This window comes from Pan troglodytes, chromosome 9 (genome assembly GCF_028858775.2).
Source record: "Pan troglodytes isolate AG18354 chromosome 9, NHGRI_mPanTro3-v2.0_pri, whole genome shotgun sequence".
Taxonomy (NCBI): domain Eukaryota; kingdom Metazoa; phylum Chordata; class Mammalia; order Primates; family Hominidae; genus Pan; species Pan troglodytes.
In genome coordinates, this window is record NC_072407.2 from 39,724,610 (window position 1) to 39,742,913 (window position 18,304).

General features: G+C 38.3%; 1 protein-coding gene across 1 annotated transcript in view; it reads left to right on the plus strand.

The window, feature by feature from the left end:
- Positions 1-18,304, plus strand: part of TRIM44 (tripartite motif containing 44) — a 148,271-nt gene that overhangs the window by 50,947 nt on the left and 79,020 nt on the right. The window contains exon 3 of the mRNA XM_508888.8: positions 12,254-12,493. Within this exon, the coding sequence (XP_508888.2) occupies positions 12,254-12,493 (240 nt within the window). The remainder of the gene's footprint in view (positions 1-12,253; positions 12,494-18,304) is intronic.

The window sequence follows — 18,304 nt, forward strand, 5'->3', positions numbered from 1 at the left end:
TGGGGACTTAAATGTATGTTAGCAACTGTAGTTAGTTTAAGAGCACTGTGGTTCTTGGGTAAGCAGGTTGTTAGCTCCTTAAGGGAGTAGAGTAGGGTTTCAGTCTACAAAGAAGAGAAAATACCATGAGAGGCAAGTTGTGAGATTGAGGAGCCAACTATGCCCATAGACTGACTTTGTGTAGGTACAGAGGAACAGAATGTGACCCATCCTTCCTGTGCTTTCTGTACTTTGCTTCTGTATCATTGAAGTAGACTGACCCTGAGATGTTGGGCAGTCAGATCTGATCAAATCAGAAAAGGCAGCCATTGCTCCTTGACACCTTGTGGCCATTTATTTGAAACTGAGGCAAGGAGCCTCAGTATTGATATCTTTACTTTTCAATGCCTAGGATGAGTAGGAAAGTCTTTTAGATGTTCCCTTGGGAAATTAGATCTAAACTCCCAAGGGCATAGGCTCCCTCTTTTCTTTAGGAAAGCTTATTGGGGACTCTTCTTCTGTGAGAGCTCAGTAGATACCATATGGGAGGCACACAATAAAAGTTCACAGTTACTATTATCTCTAATGAGCAGAATGGTTCTGCTGATGGTTCTGTGTGCCCGGAGAGCCCTAAGTGCTTTCCATGTATTATTTTGTGTTAAGTTTAGAAAAATATCTATGAGAATGTTATTATTGCCCTCATTTTACAAAGAAACTTTTTATGGAGAAATTTTCACCTTTCTGAGCTTCAGAAGCATGGAGTTAGCAGAACCAGTCCTCAAACCCCTTTCTCTACTCTATCAAAGTCCATATGCTGTACCGTTGTGACCCTATGTAGGAAAGAAGACTCAGCAAACATGAGAGCTACGTCTCAGTGCCCTTTCCTGAGTATTTGTGGCAGTATGCAGTTGTTTTGGTGTTGTGTTTTAATAAAATACAAATAACTGTGGCTTTATAGGGAAACTGCTTGAGAGAACTGGAATGGAGATTGAGTCTTATTTTAAAATTGCTTTAATCTTCAGATAAAATAGGCTTTCTTTGTATATTCAAGTCTAACTTATTTTAAGTCAAGACTTAAAAATAGTATAAATTCTGTATAGTTGCCCCTCAAACTTTCAGTGTCACTTTCCACCTCCCACTTCTACACGATAGTTCCCGAAGCAGAAGTTGTCTTTCTAGTTTGTGCATAGGCTAAGGTGTTAAGAAAGCAGGAAAACAAGATGGAATAGAAGCTCTCACCCTTATTCTTGGTTGTTACAAGTCCTGGGTGTCTCTGGGGACACATTCTTCTAGTTTCATATTCCTATAGCAGGGGCCACCCAGAATTTTTTTGTTTGCTCAGAAGTTTGTGACTGCTTTCTTTATTGACACCCTGGAGTCAGGCAAAGAGAGAAGCAACTTAAGAGCAAGCATTAGTATTGAGTCATAGTGAACCCAGCATCCCCAGTGAACTGCTTTCTGTTGCATCCAATTCAGTGTCATGTCACTGGGTTACACATCAAGTTGTCATGGCAATAAAGTTATAGCAGCTGACAGTGTGAACAAGCAGCCCTGGGAGGAGAGGATGCTTGGCAGCGATGCCACAGTCATAGTGGTTAGACATCCATCTCTCACGTTAAGGGGTGCTTGCCAGTCAGCTGTGACTGTGTCTCAGGTAACTGGGGAGCACAGGTGCTGTCTACTTTACAGTTATTAGGCCCTTTAAAGTACAAAGCCTCTAGGAAACATGGTCCTGAGCCTATATTATTCTCTCTGTGTATGTGTGTGTGTGTGTGTGTGTGTGTGTGGGTGGGTGGGTGGGTGTACACAAGGACATGTATATTTATGACTATATGGAGGAGGGAGAACCATGAAGGGAAGGCAATTCAGAAGAAGCATAGGGTCATATTCATGAAGCTGTTAAGGAACAATACAGAATTAGGGCTTAAGTACCAAAATTTATAGTCTTATGAAGAAATATTCTAGCCACAAGTAGAGGAAGGATGGAGTAGTCTGACTGAGATAGGGGGTGTATTAGTCCATTCTTGCATTGGTATAAAGAACTACCTGAGACTGGGTAATTTACAAAGAAAAGAGGTTTAATTGGCTCACGGTTCTGCAGGCTGTACAGGAAGCATAGTGGCTTCTGGGGAGGCCTCAGAAAACTTACAGTCATTGTGGAAGGTGAAGAGAAGCAGGCATGTCATACGTGGCTGGAGCAGGAGGAAGAGAGAGAGGAAGGAAGTGCTACCCATTTTTAAACCAGATCTTGTGAGAACTCCCTCATTATACAGTACCAAGAGGAATGGTGGTAAATCACCCATGAGAACTCCACCCTTATGATCCAGTCATCTCCCACCAGGCCCCACCTCCAACATTGTGGATTACAATTGAATGTGAGATTTGGGTGGGGACACAGATCCAAACCATATCCAAAAGCATTTGTTTCTGGGAGTCAAAGCTATAAGCCAAGAAAAAGACTATATAAGAGAAAGCTGTGTTCCAAGCACCAAGGCAGAGGGAGTGAAGGGCACATATAATCACTAAGTTTGAAGGGGCCAGAGCTGGGATTTGAGATCAAGAATAGAAAGCCAAGGATTCAAGGCCAAGAGGAGATGAAAAGAGACAGAAAGCTGATCAAGAACAAGTTGGAGTTAGAAGCAAGATGCTAACCAGTGTCCTCAAATCACTCAAGAGTTCTTTGTGACTTTGAATTTTGTTTTAGCAAGTTAGTGGTGCAGGGGGCAGTGGGACTAGGTTAAAAGGTCTAAATGGGGTGAGCAGGGGGTGCTAAAGTGGAGCCTCGAAGATGGGTCTAGGTGTTTAGCAGGGAGTATTTGGAAGGGAATACAAATAAAAGAAGGGGATTTTCATGTATATGGGGCAACATCTCTGCAGCCAGACTGGTAAAGGGACACATGTGGGATAGCCTCTGACCTTCAGTCAGAATATATTGCCCACTGTTTTTTGCAGGGCCCTTAGTTAAAGTGTCATAATTTTTCCTTGAGGTAGTAGTAAGTCAAGAGACCTATTATCTGGTGGAGAAAATAAAACTTGACTCCAGAGTTTGGAGCCTGATAACTGCCTAAATCATGGCGTCATTAAGGGGAATAGAGGAAACAAGTTGACATTTGAAGGGGATCTGTAGGAGAATAATGTTGGGTCAGAAGGCAGATTGTATAATCAAACTATTTGGGTTTAAAATCTGCTACGTGCTGTATGCCTGAATTTGGGCAGGTTTCTTACCTCCCTTCTTCAATTTCTTCATCTGTAAATGGGTATAATAATACTAGCCACCTCTTGGCATCATCATGATAATTAATTGCAGTATACACATAAAGTGCTTAGAATGGTGTCTAATATGTGGGGCACTGAAAAAAGGTAGCAGTGATAATGAATGAGGAGGGGAAGGGTTCAGTTTGACGCCTGATGGTTTGGATAATAGAAATGTATCCAGGTAGAGAAGTACATCAGCCAAGAGCAACTGTGAGACTGATTTCCTGTAGAGAAAATCTAGGCATAGGAGCCATCCTTATGGAGGTAGTAGTTGAATTTCCAAAGATGGAATGAAATTGTTAAGGCAGAGTGTAGAGTAGTGCTTCTCAGTGGAAAGTGATTTTGCCCCCAGAGGGCGGTGTTTAAAGACTAAGGGGTGTCAATATGCTGAATGCTACAGAGAGGTCAGTAGTGAAATTAAATAGAGTTGGTGACTAGTAGATGCCTTTGTGGTGGGGGAAAAAAGGGTAGCAAGTGTTATATGTTACTTTTTTTTTAAAGTCTGGTGTCAAAGGTAGAAGTCAGCTCCCTGTGATTTCATCTCCAACCTGACCAATCAGGACTCCTGACTCCCTGGTCCCCTGTCTGCCAAATTATCCTTAAAAAACCCCAGTCCTCAAATTTTCAAGGAGACTGATTTGAGTAATAATAAAACTCTGGTGTCCTGTTCAGCCAGCTCTGCGTGCATTAAACTCTTTCTCTATTGTAATTCCCCTTTCTTGATAAATTGGTTCTATCTGGGCAGTAGGCAAAGTGAACCCACTGGGCGGTTACAAAACTGTGCCTCTGAGAACCAGGATTAGACCACTGGTAAGCAATTCAGAACAGAGGAAAGCACCAAGATAGAAGCAGAGGCCCCAAATGTCAGTCAGTCATACCAACCAGCTGTGTGATCTTGGGCAAGTAGCTGAATTTCTCAGAGCCTCATTTTTTTTTTATTATAAAAAATGAAAAGCCAAACTCAGTTTCCTTTTATCTCTAACATAATATAACTGCATAGATTTTAGACTCTTGAAGGAGTAATTCACTAATCCAGATTTGTCTCTAATCACATCTGTTGCCAAAACAAGAGTGGAGATTCAGGGCACCAGGAATCTAACTCAGTAGTTGTTAGGATGAGATAGCCAAAATAAGAAGTGAAGAAGATAATAGAATAATCTTGTCTTTTGACAATGCTCCTTAGCTGTTTTGGATGTCATTATTTTCATGGGCTTAAATCGAAATGGGGTTTTAAAAACTTTGATTATTCTAGAAAGGGGGAGTCATATTGGGAAGGAAGGGTCTTAAAGGTATTAAATAGGAAGGCAGAGAATGAAAATGTTGACAAATCTGGGCATAAGGTTTAAGCAGAATTATCTTTCCTGGTCCATTTGATGGTCACCCCACCCCCAGATCTTCTCTAGGCTTCTCAGTGGCTACTTAGTTTTCTGTTTTAATTGTATTAGGTTGGTGTAAAAGTAATTGCAGTTTTTGCCAGTGAAATGGCACCAACATAATATTAACATTTTAAAAATAGATATTTTTTAGAATGGTTTTAGGTTAACAGAAAAATTGAATGGAAAATATAGAGAGTTTCCATATACTCCTTCCCCACATGCGTAGCCTCCCCAACTATTATCATCCTGTACTAGAATAGTACATTTGTTTTCATTGGTGAAGCTGTACTGACATATCATTATCACCCAAAGTTTATAGTTTGCATTAGGATTCACTGTTGGTGTTGTATATTGTATGGGTTTTGATAAATGTATATACCATTAAAATATCATACAGAATAGTTTCACTGCCCTAAAAATCCTCTGTGCTCTGCCTTTTTATTTTCCCTTCCTCCAAACCTCTGGCAACTGATCTTTTTACTGTCTCCATAGTTTTGCCTTTCCTATAATGACATGTAGTTGATTCCAAGCCTTTTAGATTGGCTTCTTTCACATAGTAATATACACTTAAGATTCTCTCATGTATGTTCATGACCTGATAGCTTTTTTTTTTCTTGTTTTTCTTCTTTTTTTGGTGTGGGGGGGGGGGTTGATTAATATTCTGTTGTCTGGATGTACCACAGTTGATTTATTGTTTTACCTACCAAAGAACATCTTGGCTGCTTCCAAGTTTCTGCAGTTATGAATAAAAGTTGCTATAAACATCTGTCTGCAGCTTTTTATGTGGATGTAAGTTTTCAATTCATTTGGGTAAATACCAAGGAGCATGATTGCTTAGGTTCTATGGTAAGAGTATATTTAGTTTTGTAAGAACTGCCAAACTGTCTTCCAAGTGGCCTTACCATTTTGCATTACCACCGTAATGAATGAGATTTTCTGTTCTTCCACATCTTCGCCAGCATTTGATCTTGTTAATGTTTTGACTTGAACCATTCTAATAGGTGTGTATGGAATCTCATTGTTGTTTTAATTTGTAATTTCCTAATGATATATGAGGTTGAGCATCTTTTCATGTGCTTATTTGCCATCTGCATATCTTCTTAGTGAGGTGTCTGTTTTTTAATCAGGTTGTTCATTTTCTTATTTTTGAGTGTTTATGGTTCTTAGTATATTTTAGATAACAGTCCATTATTAGATATGTCTTTTATTAGTATTTTTCCCAGTCTGTGGTTTCTCTTCTCTTTCACAGAGCAGAGGTTTTTCATTTTAATGAAGTCCAGCTTATTAATTGTTTTGTTCATGGGTACTAACATTGATGTTACATCTAAAAAGTTATCACTATACCCAAGGTCATCTAGCTTTTTTAAAATGTTATCTTCTAAGAGTTTTATAGTTTTGCATTTTACATTGAGGTCCATAATCCATCTTGAATAAATTTTGGTGAAAAGTGTAAGGTCTGTGTCTAGATTATTATTATTTTTTCATGTGGATGTCTAGTTGTTCCAGCACCATTTGTTCACGACTATCTTTTCTCTATTGTATTACCTTTGCTCCTTTGTCAAAGATCAGTTGACATATGTACCTGGGTCATTTCTAGGCTCTTCATCATGTTTCACTGATCTGTCTACTCTTTTGCTAGTATCACACTGTCTTGATTATTACAGCTTTATAGTAAGACTTGAATTGAGTAGTGGCAGTTCTTCGGCTTTGTTCTTCTTCAATATTGGGTTGACTGTTCTAGGTCTTTTGCCACTCCAAATAAACTTTAGAATCAGTTTGTTGATATCCACAAAATAACTTGCTAGGATTTTGATTGGGATTTTGTTAATCTGTAGATCAACTTTGGAAGACCTGACATCTTGACAATATTGAGCCTTTTTCTCAACATGGAATGTCTATTTATTTCTTCTTTGAATTCTTATATTAGAGTTTTATAGTTTTCCTCTTATAGATCTTGTACATATTTTGTTAGAATTATACCTAAGTATTTCATTTTTGGAGGTGCTAATGTAAATGGTATTATCTTTTTAACTTAAAATCGCGCTTGTTCACTGCTGGTATATAGGAAGGTGATTGACTTCTGTGTATCAGTCTTCTATCCTATAGTCTTGCTGTTGGTTCCAGGAGGTTTTTTCTTTTTTTTTTTTTTCCTTTTTTTGGTGAATTCTTTCAGATTTTCTACATAGACAATCTTATCATCTGCAAAGACAGTTTTATTTCTTCTTTCCCAATCTGTATACCTTTTATTTCCTTTTCTTGACTTGCTGCGTAAGCTAGGATTTTCAGTACAGTGTTGAAAAGAAAAGGTGAGAGGGGACATCCTTGCCTTGTTCCTCATCTTAGCGGGAAAGCCTTGAGTTTCTGACCATTAAGTGTGTTGTTGGCTGTAGGTAATTGTAGATGTTCTTTATTAAGTGGAGGAAGCTCCCCCCACCCCATTCCTAGTGTACTGAGAGTTTTTATAATAAATGAGTGTTGAGTTTTGTCAGGTGATTTTTCTGTATCTATTGTGATTTTTCCTCTTTAGCCTGTTGATGTAGATAAATTATATTAGCTGATTTTTCAAATGTTGAACCAGTCTTGCATACTTGGTATATATCCCTCATTTATGTCATGGTATATAATTCTTTTTTTTTTTTTTTTTTTTTTGAAACAGTCTCGCTCTGTCACCTAGGCTGGAGTGCAGTGGCACCATCTCCCCTCACTGCAACCTCCGCCGCCCAGGTTCAAGCAATTCTCTTGCCTCAGCCTCCTGAGTAGCTGGGATTATAGGTGTGCACCAACACACCCAGCTAAATTTTGTATTTTTAGTAGAAGTGGGTTTTCACCATGTTGACCGGGCTGGTCTCAAACTCCTGACCTCAGGTGATCCACCCACGTCAACCTCCCAAAGTGCCGGTATTACAGGCATGAGCCACCACACCTGGCCTATAATTCTTTTTATATATGGATTAATTTGACTTGCTAGTATTTTGTTGAGATTTTCTTTAAGCCACATTTGTTTTAAAAAATAGTTTTTAAAAAGTGTTACATGTTATTTTAGAAAATTTGGACTGAGAAGTGAAAAAGAGAAAAGTACTTGTAATTCCACCATTCACAGATAACCACTCTCCAACATTTTGGTATTTATTTTGGTCTTTTATAATGAAAATAATAACAGTAACAACAGCAATAGTAAATACCATTATATTATTTCATTGAGTGGATACCTGAAGTAACTAAGCGGTTAACTGAGGTAGAGTTCCAATGGTAGTACCTTATTAACAAAGTGGAGGTGATGAAAGAAGTAAAGGTACAAATGACTGCTTTTGCCTGGAGGCTTCTGAGGAAGATGAGAAAGATAGCTTAATGAAGAGTTTAAATGTTCACTTCAGTAAACTTTTGTCCTTTCATTCTCAATACCCCATTGTAAAACCTGCTCATGTCAGGCTTCTAACTAGGTCGCTGAGGATGACATCACTGAGAATGTTGGTAGTGGAATGCTGTTCAGAGTTTATGTCTACCGTGTTTCTAGGCTGCTGAATAATTTTCTAAGCCTGGTGGGTGGGCAGTTGTTTTATTCACAAATAGTGGCTATTCCACTGATACACAAAAGACACAAGAAATAGGAGATCTTGCCATCCATTGAAAAAGCCTTGACCTCCTTGTTGATGAAGTTTTTCCCTTGCCTGCCCTCACTGGAGTCTGGCCTAAGTTTGGAAGGAGCTCTCTTGGAGTACAATGTAGGAATAAATGCTGAAGGCTAAACAGATGCCTTAACTTTGAACTTCCCAACTTGAAGTTTCCATAGACACTGGCAAGTGGGGAGGACACTGTGCTGTGGGAGTGTGGACAGCTTGTAGCATCTGAAAAAGTTCCATTTCCTGCTTTTTTGTTTTTCTGTTTTAGAACAATGGCCTTTCAAATGAGGAAGAGGGAAGTGAAAGTGGACTTTTTGGGGAGATATTTGGAGTCTTCAAACTCTATTTCATGCAGTCTACAATTTTTAAAGTTATTTTTGGAGTAGTCTCCTTAACATCTTGCAGGAAATTTGGCTTGTAGGACTGTTACCAAAAAGGGGTCCTGATCCAGACCCCAGAGAGGGTTCTTGGATCTTGCTCATGAAAGAATTCAGGGCGAGTCCATATAGTGAAATGAAAGCAAGTTTATTAAGAAAGTAGAGGAATGAAAAAATGGCTACTCCATAGGCAGAGCAGCCCCAAGGGCTGCTGGTTGCCTATTTTTATGGTTATCTCTTGATCATATGCTAAGCAAGGGGTGGATTATTCATGCCTCCCCTTTTTAGACCATATAGGGTAACTTCCTGGCATTCCCATGGTATTTGTAAACTGTCATGGTGCTGGTGGGACTGTAATGGTGAGGACCACCAGAGGTCATTCTCATCGCCATCCTATTTTAGTGGGATTTGGCTAGCTTCTTTACTGCAAACGTGCTTTATCAGCAAGGTCTTTATGACCTGTATCTTGTGCCGACCTCTTATCTCATCCTAAGACTTAGAATGCCTAACCTTCTGGGAATGCAGCCCAGTAGGTCTCAGTCTTATTTTACCCAGCCCGTATTCAAAATGGAGTGGCTTTGGTTCAGGCGCCTGTGACAAAACAAATGTTTCTGAAATATTCAGTGTAGATTTGGATGCTTCTCTTTTGAGTAGCTTCCTGCTCCTAACCCTGACCATTAGTCCCAGTTCATCTCAGCAATACTTTTCTGAAACAAATTGTTTTTCAATCTCTCTCTCTTTCTCTCTCTACCTCCCTCCTTCTGTCTCTCTCTACCTCCCTCCCTCTCCCCCTTCCAACTCTCTCCCTCCCCCGTCTCTCTCTCTCTTTCTCTATCTCTCCTTCTCTTTCTTTTTCTTGTTTCGACAGAGTCTCATTTATAACTCATTGGAAATGATGAGTTGTAAAAGTACATTAGACTGGACCAGAGGAAAGTTTCTAAACCTAACTTTATTATCGTACTTCTCTTGTGACTTTTTTTCCCCTTCACCTATAAAATTAGAAGGTTAGATTCAGATGTTCAATAGGTAGTTCTGAGCATACAGTGGTCAAAATTTTCAAATTGCAGTGCTATGTTATAATTTCAATACAATGCTATGTTTAGTCATATTCCACTTCACCCTAATGCAACTATAACAAAGATATATCAGCTTGATTGTAACTAACATGCCAAAGGTTTTGATGTCTTAGGTTGGAAAATGCTTATTTGTTAATTAGAGAATGAGAGTGGGAAAAAGGCATAAAGGTTTTATAAAGCGGATTATTTTTTCCTTCAGTTTTCATTTGTGACCTGATCTGTATAAAATACAGTGTCATGCTGAAAACCCTATGTAATTAAAGCCATGGGAAATAGAGAATTTTAAAATCCATGACTCATTCACCTGCTGCAGTCTGGCCCACACCTTTACTAAGTGAGATGTCAGCTTCCTAACTGAACCACATGTGTATGTGAAGTCTAGTAAAATAGGTTGTGAGTCAGTTTTTATTATGATATCCATTTTTAGTTACTGGTAGCCATTAAGAGAGTTTCTCAGGCATTCAGAAAAGTCCATCCCTTAGTGAAAAGGTTTGGTCTCTGAGAGAAGGACCTAGTCATTTAAGACTCAATTTATTTCAGGAGTAGAGATCCATTGATCAATGATCACTGTAAAGCATAATAGCCCTAAAATACATACACTAAAAATAAAAAGGAATTATATAAACACAAATCACAGTTCTCAATCTGATACAGAATTTATAGGGACATTAATAACATTTAATACACTTTCCCATTTTCTCCAGCACCAGGGAGAGCACCTGCAGAGAGTATATGAGGGCTTATGACACTTAGTCACTTGATGTGTGAGCAGATACATGTCATACAGGCCTTATTTTGCACTGATGTCCTTAGCAGTGTTACAAAAGCTGCGTAAGGTATCAAGCTTCTTTCGGTTTCTAAGGGGCTAATTAAAAATTAATCTGCTACCCCCTCCTGTAGGCTTTGTCTTTCACAGTTTCCTTTCTTAGGTTTTCCCAGTTTGACTTCCCTTCTGACAGACTTTTATAGTGAACAGAGCACCAGACTGAGAACAAGAAGATTGGAGTCTTTCCCTCTTCTACAGGTTTGCAACCGTGTCCATTTCCTTATCTGTAAAAGGAAGGGGTTCATTTAGATGACAACTGTTTTCTCTTCCAGTTCTAAAATCCTCCATTGGCTTTTCTTCTGCCTTTCTCCTTTTGTCTACAGTTTACTTCTTCCCTGCTCCCTATCTCAGCTACACTCATAATATGCATAGTTGTTTTAAAATAATCATAAAATAAACATGGTTGTGAGGAAACATCAATAAATACAGTTGCTGGTAAAATTTGGAGTTTGGAAGTTCTCATTTTGATAATTTCTCACTTTGTTAGCCTTTCTTATGCCCTAAGCATAAATATAGCTAGCAGTTGTATTTTCTTTGGTTTGCAGTTGTTATAAAATAAAACAATAATATATTTGCACCCATCATAGTAAAAGTTTAAAAGCTTGATATAATCCAGTATTGGCAAGGGTGTAGGAAAATGCTTACTTTCATACGTTGTTGTAGGAATGTAATCAATACATCTGTCTCAGAAGGCACCTTGGCAGTGTGAAACAATATTTTTAGAGTATATGCCAATTTACTAAGTGGCTCTAAACGTCTTTAAAAAACTCATATGCGTATATTAAGAGATATAGCCAAGGATGTTTATTGCTGTGTTGTTTATAATAGCAAAAATTTGGAAATATCCTGTACTTCCATTAAGAGAGGAATGGTTAACTAGGAGACATACACACACACACACACACACACACACACACACACACACCCCTCCATCTCCATATCATACAGATAGTAAAAATAGTAGAATGAAGTTGATCTGTATGCACAAATATATCTTAAGTAGAAAAGTAAGACAACCATATTTTCACTATGATTCATTTATATAAAAACTACTTAATTATCTATATACATATATGTACATAACTATATAGAAAAATGGCTGGGAGGATACATACCAAACTATTAACAGTAATTGGGGCAGAGAGGAAGAATTTTGTTTTTTGTTTTGTTTTGAGATGGAGACTTGCTCTGTTTCCCAGGGTGGAGTGCAGTGGTGCGATCTGGGCTCACTGCAACCTCCACCTTCTTGGTTCAAGCAATTCTCCTGCCTCAGCCTCCCAAGTAGCTGGGATTACAGGCACCCACCACCATGCCCCGCAAATTTTTTTGTATTTTTAGTAGAGACGGGGTTTCCTCATGTTGGCCAGGCTGGTTTCGAACTCCTGACCTCAAGTGATCCAGCCACCTTGGCCTCCCAAAGTGCTAGGATTACATTCATGAGCCACCACGCCCGGCCTCATTTTTTACTGTATATATTCATCGTATATATTACTGGTATAAAAATGAACAAAACCGAAAGGAAAAAAGGATAAGAAATTACTCCCTGAAGAATGAAAAAGGCAAAAAGATTAGCAGGAAATTCATCAAAGATATTAGGGGAACATTGTTTTTAGGATATTCCCAAAACTTTAGGATCGGATAGGATCCATGGTGTGTATTTTGGCCAGGGCTGTATAGTAATAACTCTGCCCTTTTGTCTCTTTGTATGTTCAACTTATTCTTCTTATTTGTCTCTGTTCTAAAGGTAACTCGGGACCAAATGAAGATGTTTATACAGCAGGAATTTAAGAAAGTTCAGAAAGTGATTGCTGATGAGGAGCAGAAGGCCCTTCATCTAGTGGACATCCAAGAGGCAATGGCCACAGCTCATGTGACTGAGATACTGGCAGACATCCAATCCCACATGGATAGGTTGATGACTCAGATGGCCCAAGCCAAGGAACAACTTGATACCTCTAATGAATCAGCTGAGCCAAAGGCAGAGGTAAAGGAAAAGCCCATAATTATTAGTAGCAAGAGAAATAGGAGGAAACTGATGCCATATTTGTTAGACCCCATGTGGTCCCTGAACGTGAATGAATTGAAGTCTAGGTAGAGTATAAGTGTTTCACATGGTGTATAAACCAGTATGGAAGTATTGGCCACTAGTTTACTCAGTGGCTGGGCCTACCAAATTATTTATCCATCATTACTTTAAGGAGTATAGTCAGTGGGGGCAGATACTAATCACAATTAAGAAAGGAAGCCAAAAATTACAGCCAGAGAAGAGGGCAAGCGACAGACCCCAAGTTGTGAAATGAGCCTTTAAAGTCATCATAGACCTGGGCTGAATGAGAACAAATCATGAAGTAGAGCATAAAGCAGGCCAGAATGAAAGATTTTGGACTTACTTTGTACATAGTGAAAAGGTGTCTCAAGCTGGTTGTTATATGGAGCCAGCTGCATAAATTGGAGGCATAACTGCTGGATTAAGAATGGCATGTGCACTAGGGCATTGTAAGATTAAAAAAAAAAAAAAAAAAAAACGATGAATGAAAGACACAAGGTAAATGTTGAATCACTATACAAATGTTAGTTGTCATATTCGTTGTTATTTTTAACGGGAATAAAAGGGTCTTAGGCATTTTACCAAACAACATATTTAGGCATTTTGAATCTACTTTGAAAAAATTATTTAAGGTAGCCATTAAAAAAAAAAAGTACAAGCTGGGCTCAGTGGCTCGCGCCTGTAATCCCAGCACTTTGGGAGGCTAGGGTGGAAGGATTGCTTGAGTCCAGGAGTTTGAGACCAGCCTGGGCAACATAGTGAGACCCTGTGTCTACAAAAAAAAAATAAAAAAGTAGCAGACATGGTCTCACCTGCCTGTAGTCCCAGCTACTCAGGAGAGGTAGGAAGATTACTTGAGCCCCGGAGGTTGAGGCTGCAGTGAGCTGTGATTGTGCCATTGCACTCCACCCTGTGTGACAGAGTGAGATCCTGTCTCAAAAAAAAAACCAAAAAACAAAAAACTTATATTTCAGCCACTAGAGAGAGGCTACTATTAATCAGATTTCATAATTTGACAATTCTAGTGAAGGTAATGCCAGATAGGTTTAGGGTAGGTCCTTCTAGAAAAAAACATAGGAGAGTCCTGTGGACTTTCTAGGACTGTTGCTGACTCAGCAAGTCCATCCTTAACTGGACGTCCTGCCTTGGCTTGAGAGAGCCTGGCCACAGAATAAACTGGCCAGTAGAAGAGCCAAAGTAATCCAGGAGGCAGGTATTTCCAAGCTATCCTGACAGGAAATGTAAGAAACCATTGAAAGGTATCTGCTATACCCATCCAGGGCTTTGGTTAATTTTCATCAATGTGTGAAAAGAATAACTCTTCTTTTCATTTTATTCTCCCCATAATTGAGAAATTACGTGCCTAAATAAGTTTCTAGATAGGCAAGAGAGCACTTTATATTCATCATTTCCTTTAATCCTTATGTCAGCATTAACTCCATTTTACAAATGGGATATTTGAGATGCAGAGAACTGCAGAGATACTGACCCAATATCATTTAGTCAGTAGAAAATAGAGCCAGGGTTTAGATTTAAGTCTGTGCTATTTCAGTGCCTGTGCTTTCCCCCTACTATAAGACATATGCTAAGCATCCCATCTGTATCTGTGGGAAAATGAGAAGAATCCATGTTCTAGACAGCTTTGCATACCTTTACAATGTCAAGATGGTCAGTTTGTGTCTTAATAAACAAAAGGTTCAACCAGAGTTAATTCAAGGGATCGACAGCATAATTCTGTCCACAGTTCCTATCAAGTTCGACCCCTTCATTTATTCCCTATGTTGATTAGGTTGTTCTTTGAAAAATAAAAATTTAATTTTGGCTAGGCGTGGTGGCTCACGCCTGTAATCCCAGCACTTTGGCAGGCCGAGGTGGGAGGATCATCTGAGGTCAGGAGTTTAAGCCTGCCCTGGCCAACATGGCAAAACCCTGTCTGTACTAAAAATAGAAAAATTAGCTGGGTGTGGTGGCGAGCACCTGCAGTCCCAGCTACTTGGGAGGCTGAGGCAGAAGAATCGCTTGAACCCAGGAGGCGGAGGTTGCAGTGAGCCAAGATTGCAGCCACTGCACCCCAGCCTGGGAGACAGAGTGAAACTCCATCTCAAAAAAAAAAGTTTAATTTTGGGGTTTATTCTTCTATTTTAATCTATGAATTTAGTCCTTCTCTGACATTAGCTGTCCTTTAAGCACCTCAGCTGTACTATGCTTGTTAACTCTGATGGAATTACTCTTAAAGGGATGCAAGAGCTGACAAGGCTTAAGGACCAGGCTACAGACAAAATGAGCTATTAAAAACAGAGATAGCGTTCAGCCACTAGAGTGTTTACAAAGAGCTGTTATTATTTAATAGCCTCTTGTTCCAGTTAATCTGGTAACTTATTGGTGAGAGCAAATATCTAGTACCTGTCTTTCAGTCATCAGAGGAATTATGTTCTTTTTGTGGTATAGAATTTATCAAAAATCACCTGCATTTTGAATTCAGCCATAAGACCTTCCCTCCAACATTTTATTATAAAATTTTTTAAACATACACCACAGTTGAAAGGATTTTACAGATTATGCCTATGTACCTACCACCTAGATTCTCCTATTAACATTTTGCCGTACTTGCTTCATTACGTATCTAGCCATCTTTTCAACCTTCCACTCACTGATCTATTTTATTTTTGGCATATTTAAAGCAAATTGCAGCTTCTGGTTCTGAGCAAGATGGAGTAAACACATTCTATTTTACTCCTTTCACTTATTACAGTAGAAATCTCTGGGCAAAAATGCTGAAATCATCTACCAAAAGACTCTTGCAGGTGGAAAAAAGATGGCATACTGATCAGGGACCTTGGGATTTGAGAGGATACAAGGCAGTGAATTTCCTGGGGTTTTCTTTACTTCCTATGTATGCTAGCCTGGGTGTTCTACAAACTGGAAACACTAATACACACAGACAAAAAAAAAATACCCAAGAAAAGCCTGCTTCTGGAGGCAAACATCATGAAAAAAGTGGCGCTGCTCCTCAACCCCAATTGGCACGCAGCAGTGGAGCCAGTGAGTGAAACTCACTCATTTTATATATGCCCTATGTTAATGAGGTATCTTTCTCTATGGAGCCTGTGGGTGAAACTCTTACTTCTACCTTTGGCCCTGCTCCTCCCAGTAATGAGTGGTACCCATCTCCTATGCATCCGTAGGTGGAACTCTGACTTCTGCCCTACCCTGCAGTAATAGTACGGAGGAAGTAGTACCTCTTCGTTTTGGAGACTGTAGATAGAGCTCTAACTCCTCCCTCTCACCCCTGCATTAACTAGGCTATGCACTTCCCCAGCTGAGTCAGTTATTGGAATTTTATCATTCACTCCTGCCCTGTAGTAATGATTTGGTTTCCCTCCTCCTCCCCAACTAGCTCTGTGGAGAATGTAGAATGGAGTCCTGTCATTTGAGTGGGGCAGACAAGAATAGCACTGTAGAGGCTTTATAAACTTAAGGTGACATGTGAACCATAGTTCACAAAAAGGATCCAGGACATGCATTCTGAATCTAAACAGGTTGACTGCTAAAATAGAAGATTTAAATAGGAACTAGGTTTTTATAATATAACTCATCATGTCCAGGATACAGACCAAAGAACCAATAAAAATCTCAATTCTGTAAGCCCGAGGCAAGAGGATCGTTTGAACCCAGGAGGTTGAGGCTGCAGTGATCTGTGTTCACACCACTATACTCCAGTATGGGTGACAGTGCAAGACCCTGTCTCAAAAAATAAAATAAAATGAAAATCTCAATTCTAAGGAGAAAAGAGAATTGATATATGCTAACTCTAAGATGGCATAGATGTAGGAATTAAAAGACAAAGATTTTAACCTGCTATTATAAGAATGTTTCAGTGAGCAATTACAAGCACTCTGGAAATAAATGAAAACCTCAATAAAGAAATAAAGATATTAAAAAGTACCAAATGAAAATTTTAGAACTGAAAAATACAGTAACTGACACCAAAAATTCACTGGATGGGCTTAATGGCAAACCGAAAGAAAGATTTGGTGAATTTGAAGATAGATTGATACTGATCCAATCTAAACAGCAACAAAAAAACATGGAAAAATAATTGAACTGAGCTTCAGGGACTTATAGGACAATAATGAAAGATACATGTCACCAGTGTCAAGAGGGGAAAAAGGAAAGTAGAGCTGAAAAAATAGTTTGAAGTAATAGTGTCTTAAAATATCTAAAATTTGGCTGAAAGACATAAACCTACAGATTTAAGAAGCAGAGTGAACCTAAGCAAGATAAACTAAGAAATCCATAGCCAGACACATCAGAGTCAAACTTCTGAAAACTAATGGCAAAGAAAAAAAATCTTGAAAGCAGAGTAGCTAAAGAGAAATGACACATTAGCTCTGCAGAACAGCAGTATGAATGAACATATGTCTCCATTTATAAGTCTGTTTTTACATGCTCTCAGAAATGGTTCATGGTTTTCATTTAAAGGTATTAATGGCTTTTATTAAATTTATTCCTAGTTATTTAATATTTTCAGTACTATTGAAAATAGAATTGTTTTTAAATTTTATTTTTCAGCTTATGTTAGTATATAAAAATATAATTGGTTTTTATATATTAGCCTTATATCTTCTTTTTTTTTTTTTTTTTGAGACGGAGTTTCGCTGTCGCCCAGGCTGGAGTGCAGTGGCGTGATCTCGGCTCACTGCAGATATTAGCCTTATATTTTGTAACCTTGTCAGATTCACCTATTAGTTATAATAGTGGCTTTATAGATTCTTTAGGATTTTCTATATCAGCAATTATGCCATCTACAAATAGAGACAGTTTTACTTTCTTTGTTTCTAATCTTTATGCTTTTTATTTCTTTGTCTTGTCTTACTGCAGTGGCTACAACCTCCAGTGCAATGTCTAACATAAATGGTAAAAGTGGACATCCTTGCCTTGTTCATAATCTTAGAAGGAAGGGATTCAGTATATTACTATTAAGTATGATTTTTTGTAGATGCCTTTTATCAGATTCAGGAAGTGCCTTTCTATTCCTAATGTGCTGAGGGCTTTTATATAAACTGATGTTGACTTTTGTGAGATATATCTTCTGTATCTCTTGAAATGATCATACGCATTTTTTTCATTATTCTGTTGTAATGGTTAATCATGTTGGTTAATTTTACAATATTAAATTAACCTTGCATTTCTGAGATAAAGTCCCATTTGGCTATGATGTATAATCTGGGTTCAGTTTGCTTATATTTTGTTCAGGAGTTTTGTGTCTTTGTTCATAAGGGATATTGGTTTATATATTTTTATAATGCCATTGTCAGGTTTGGGTATTAGGATTATGTTGGCCTCATAAAACAAACTGAGAAGTATTCCCTTCTCCTTTATTTTTTTTTCTCACTGTTTTTTGCGGAATTTACTTACATCATTTTATAAAACTCTTTATAAAGCTAAGTATTAAAAAATGGTGTGTCTTTATTTATATGTCATGAGCATTTTTGTCTTTTGTCCAGTTTGGTAAGGAGAATACTGAGTTGCAATGAGCTAATATTGGAAAAAGTATGTTCAGATGGGTAAACCATTAAAAATGATACATGCATATGATAACCATTTATTTTAAACTTGAAACATATTTGTACTTTTTTTTTATTCTGAGGCAAGGACTTTGAAAATATGGGTTTGCTAATTAGAGTTAAATGTCATGTTTCTGGCTAAACCATACCCATTTTGCGCCATTTATAAGGTCCAATTTCA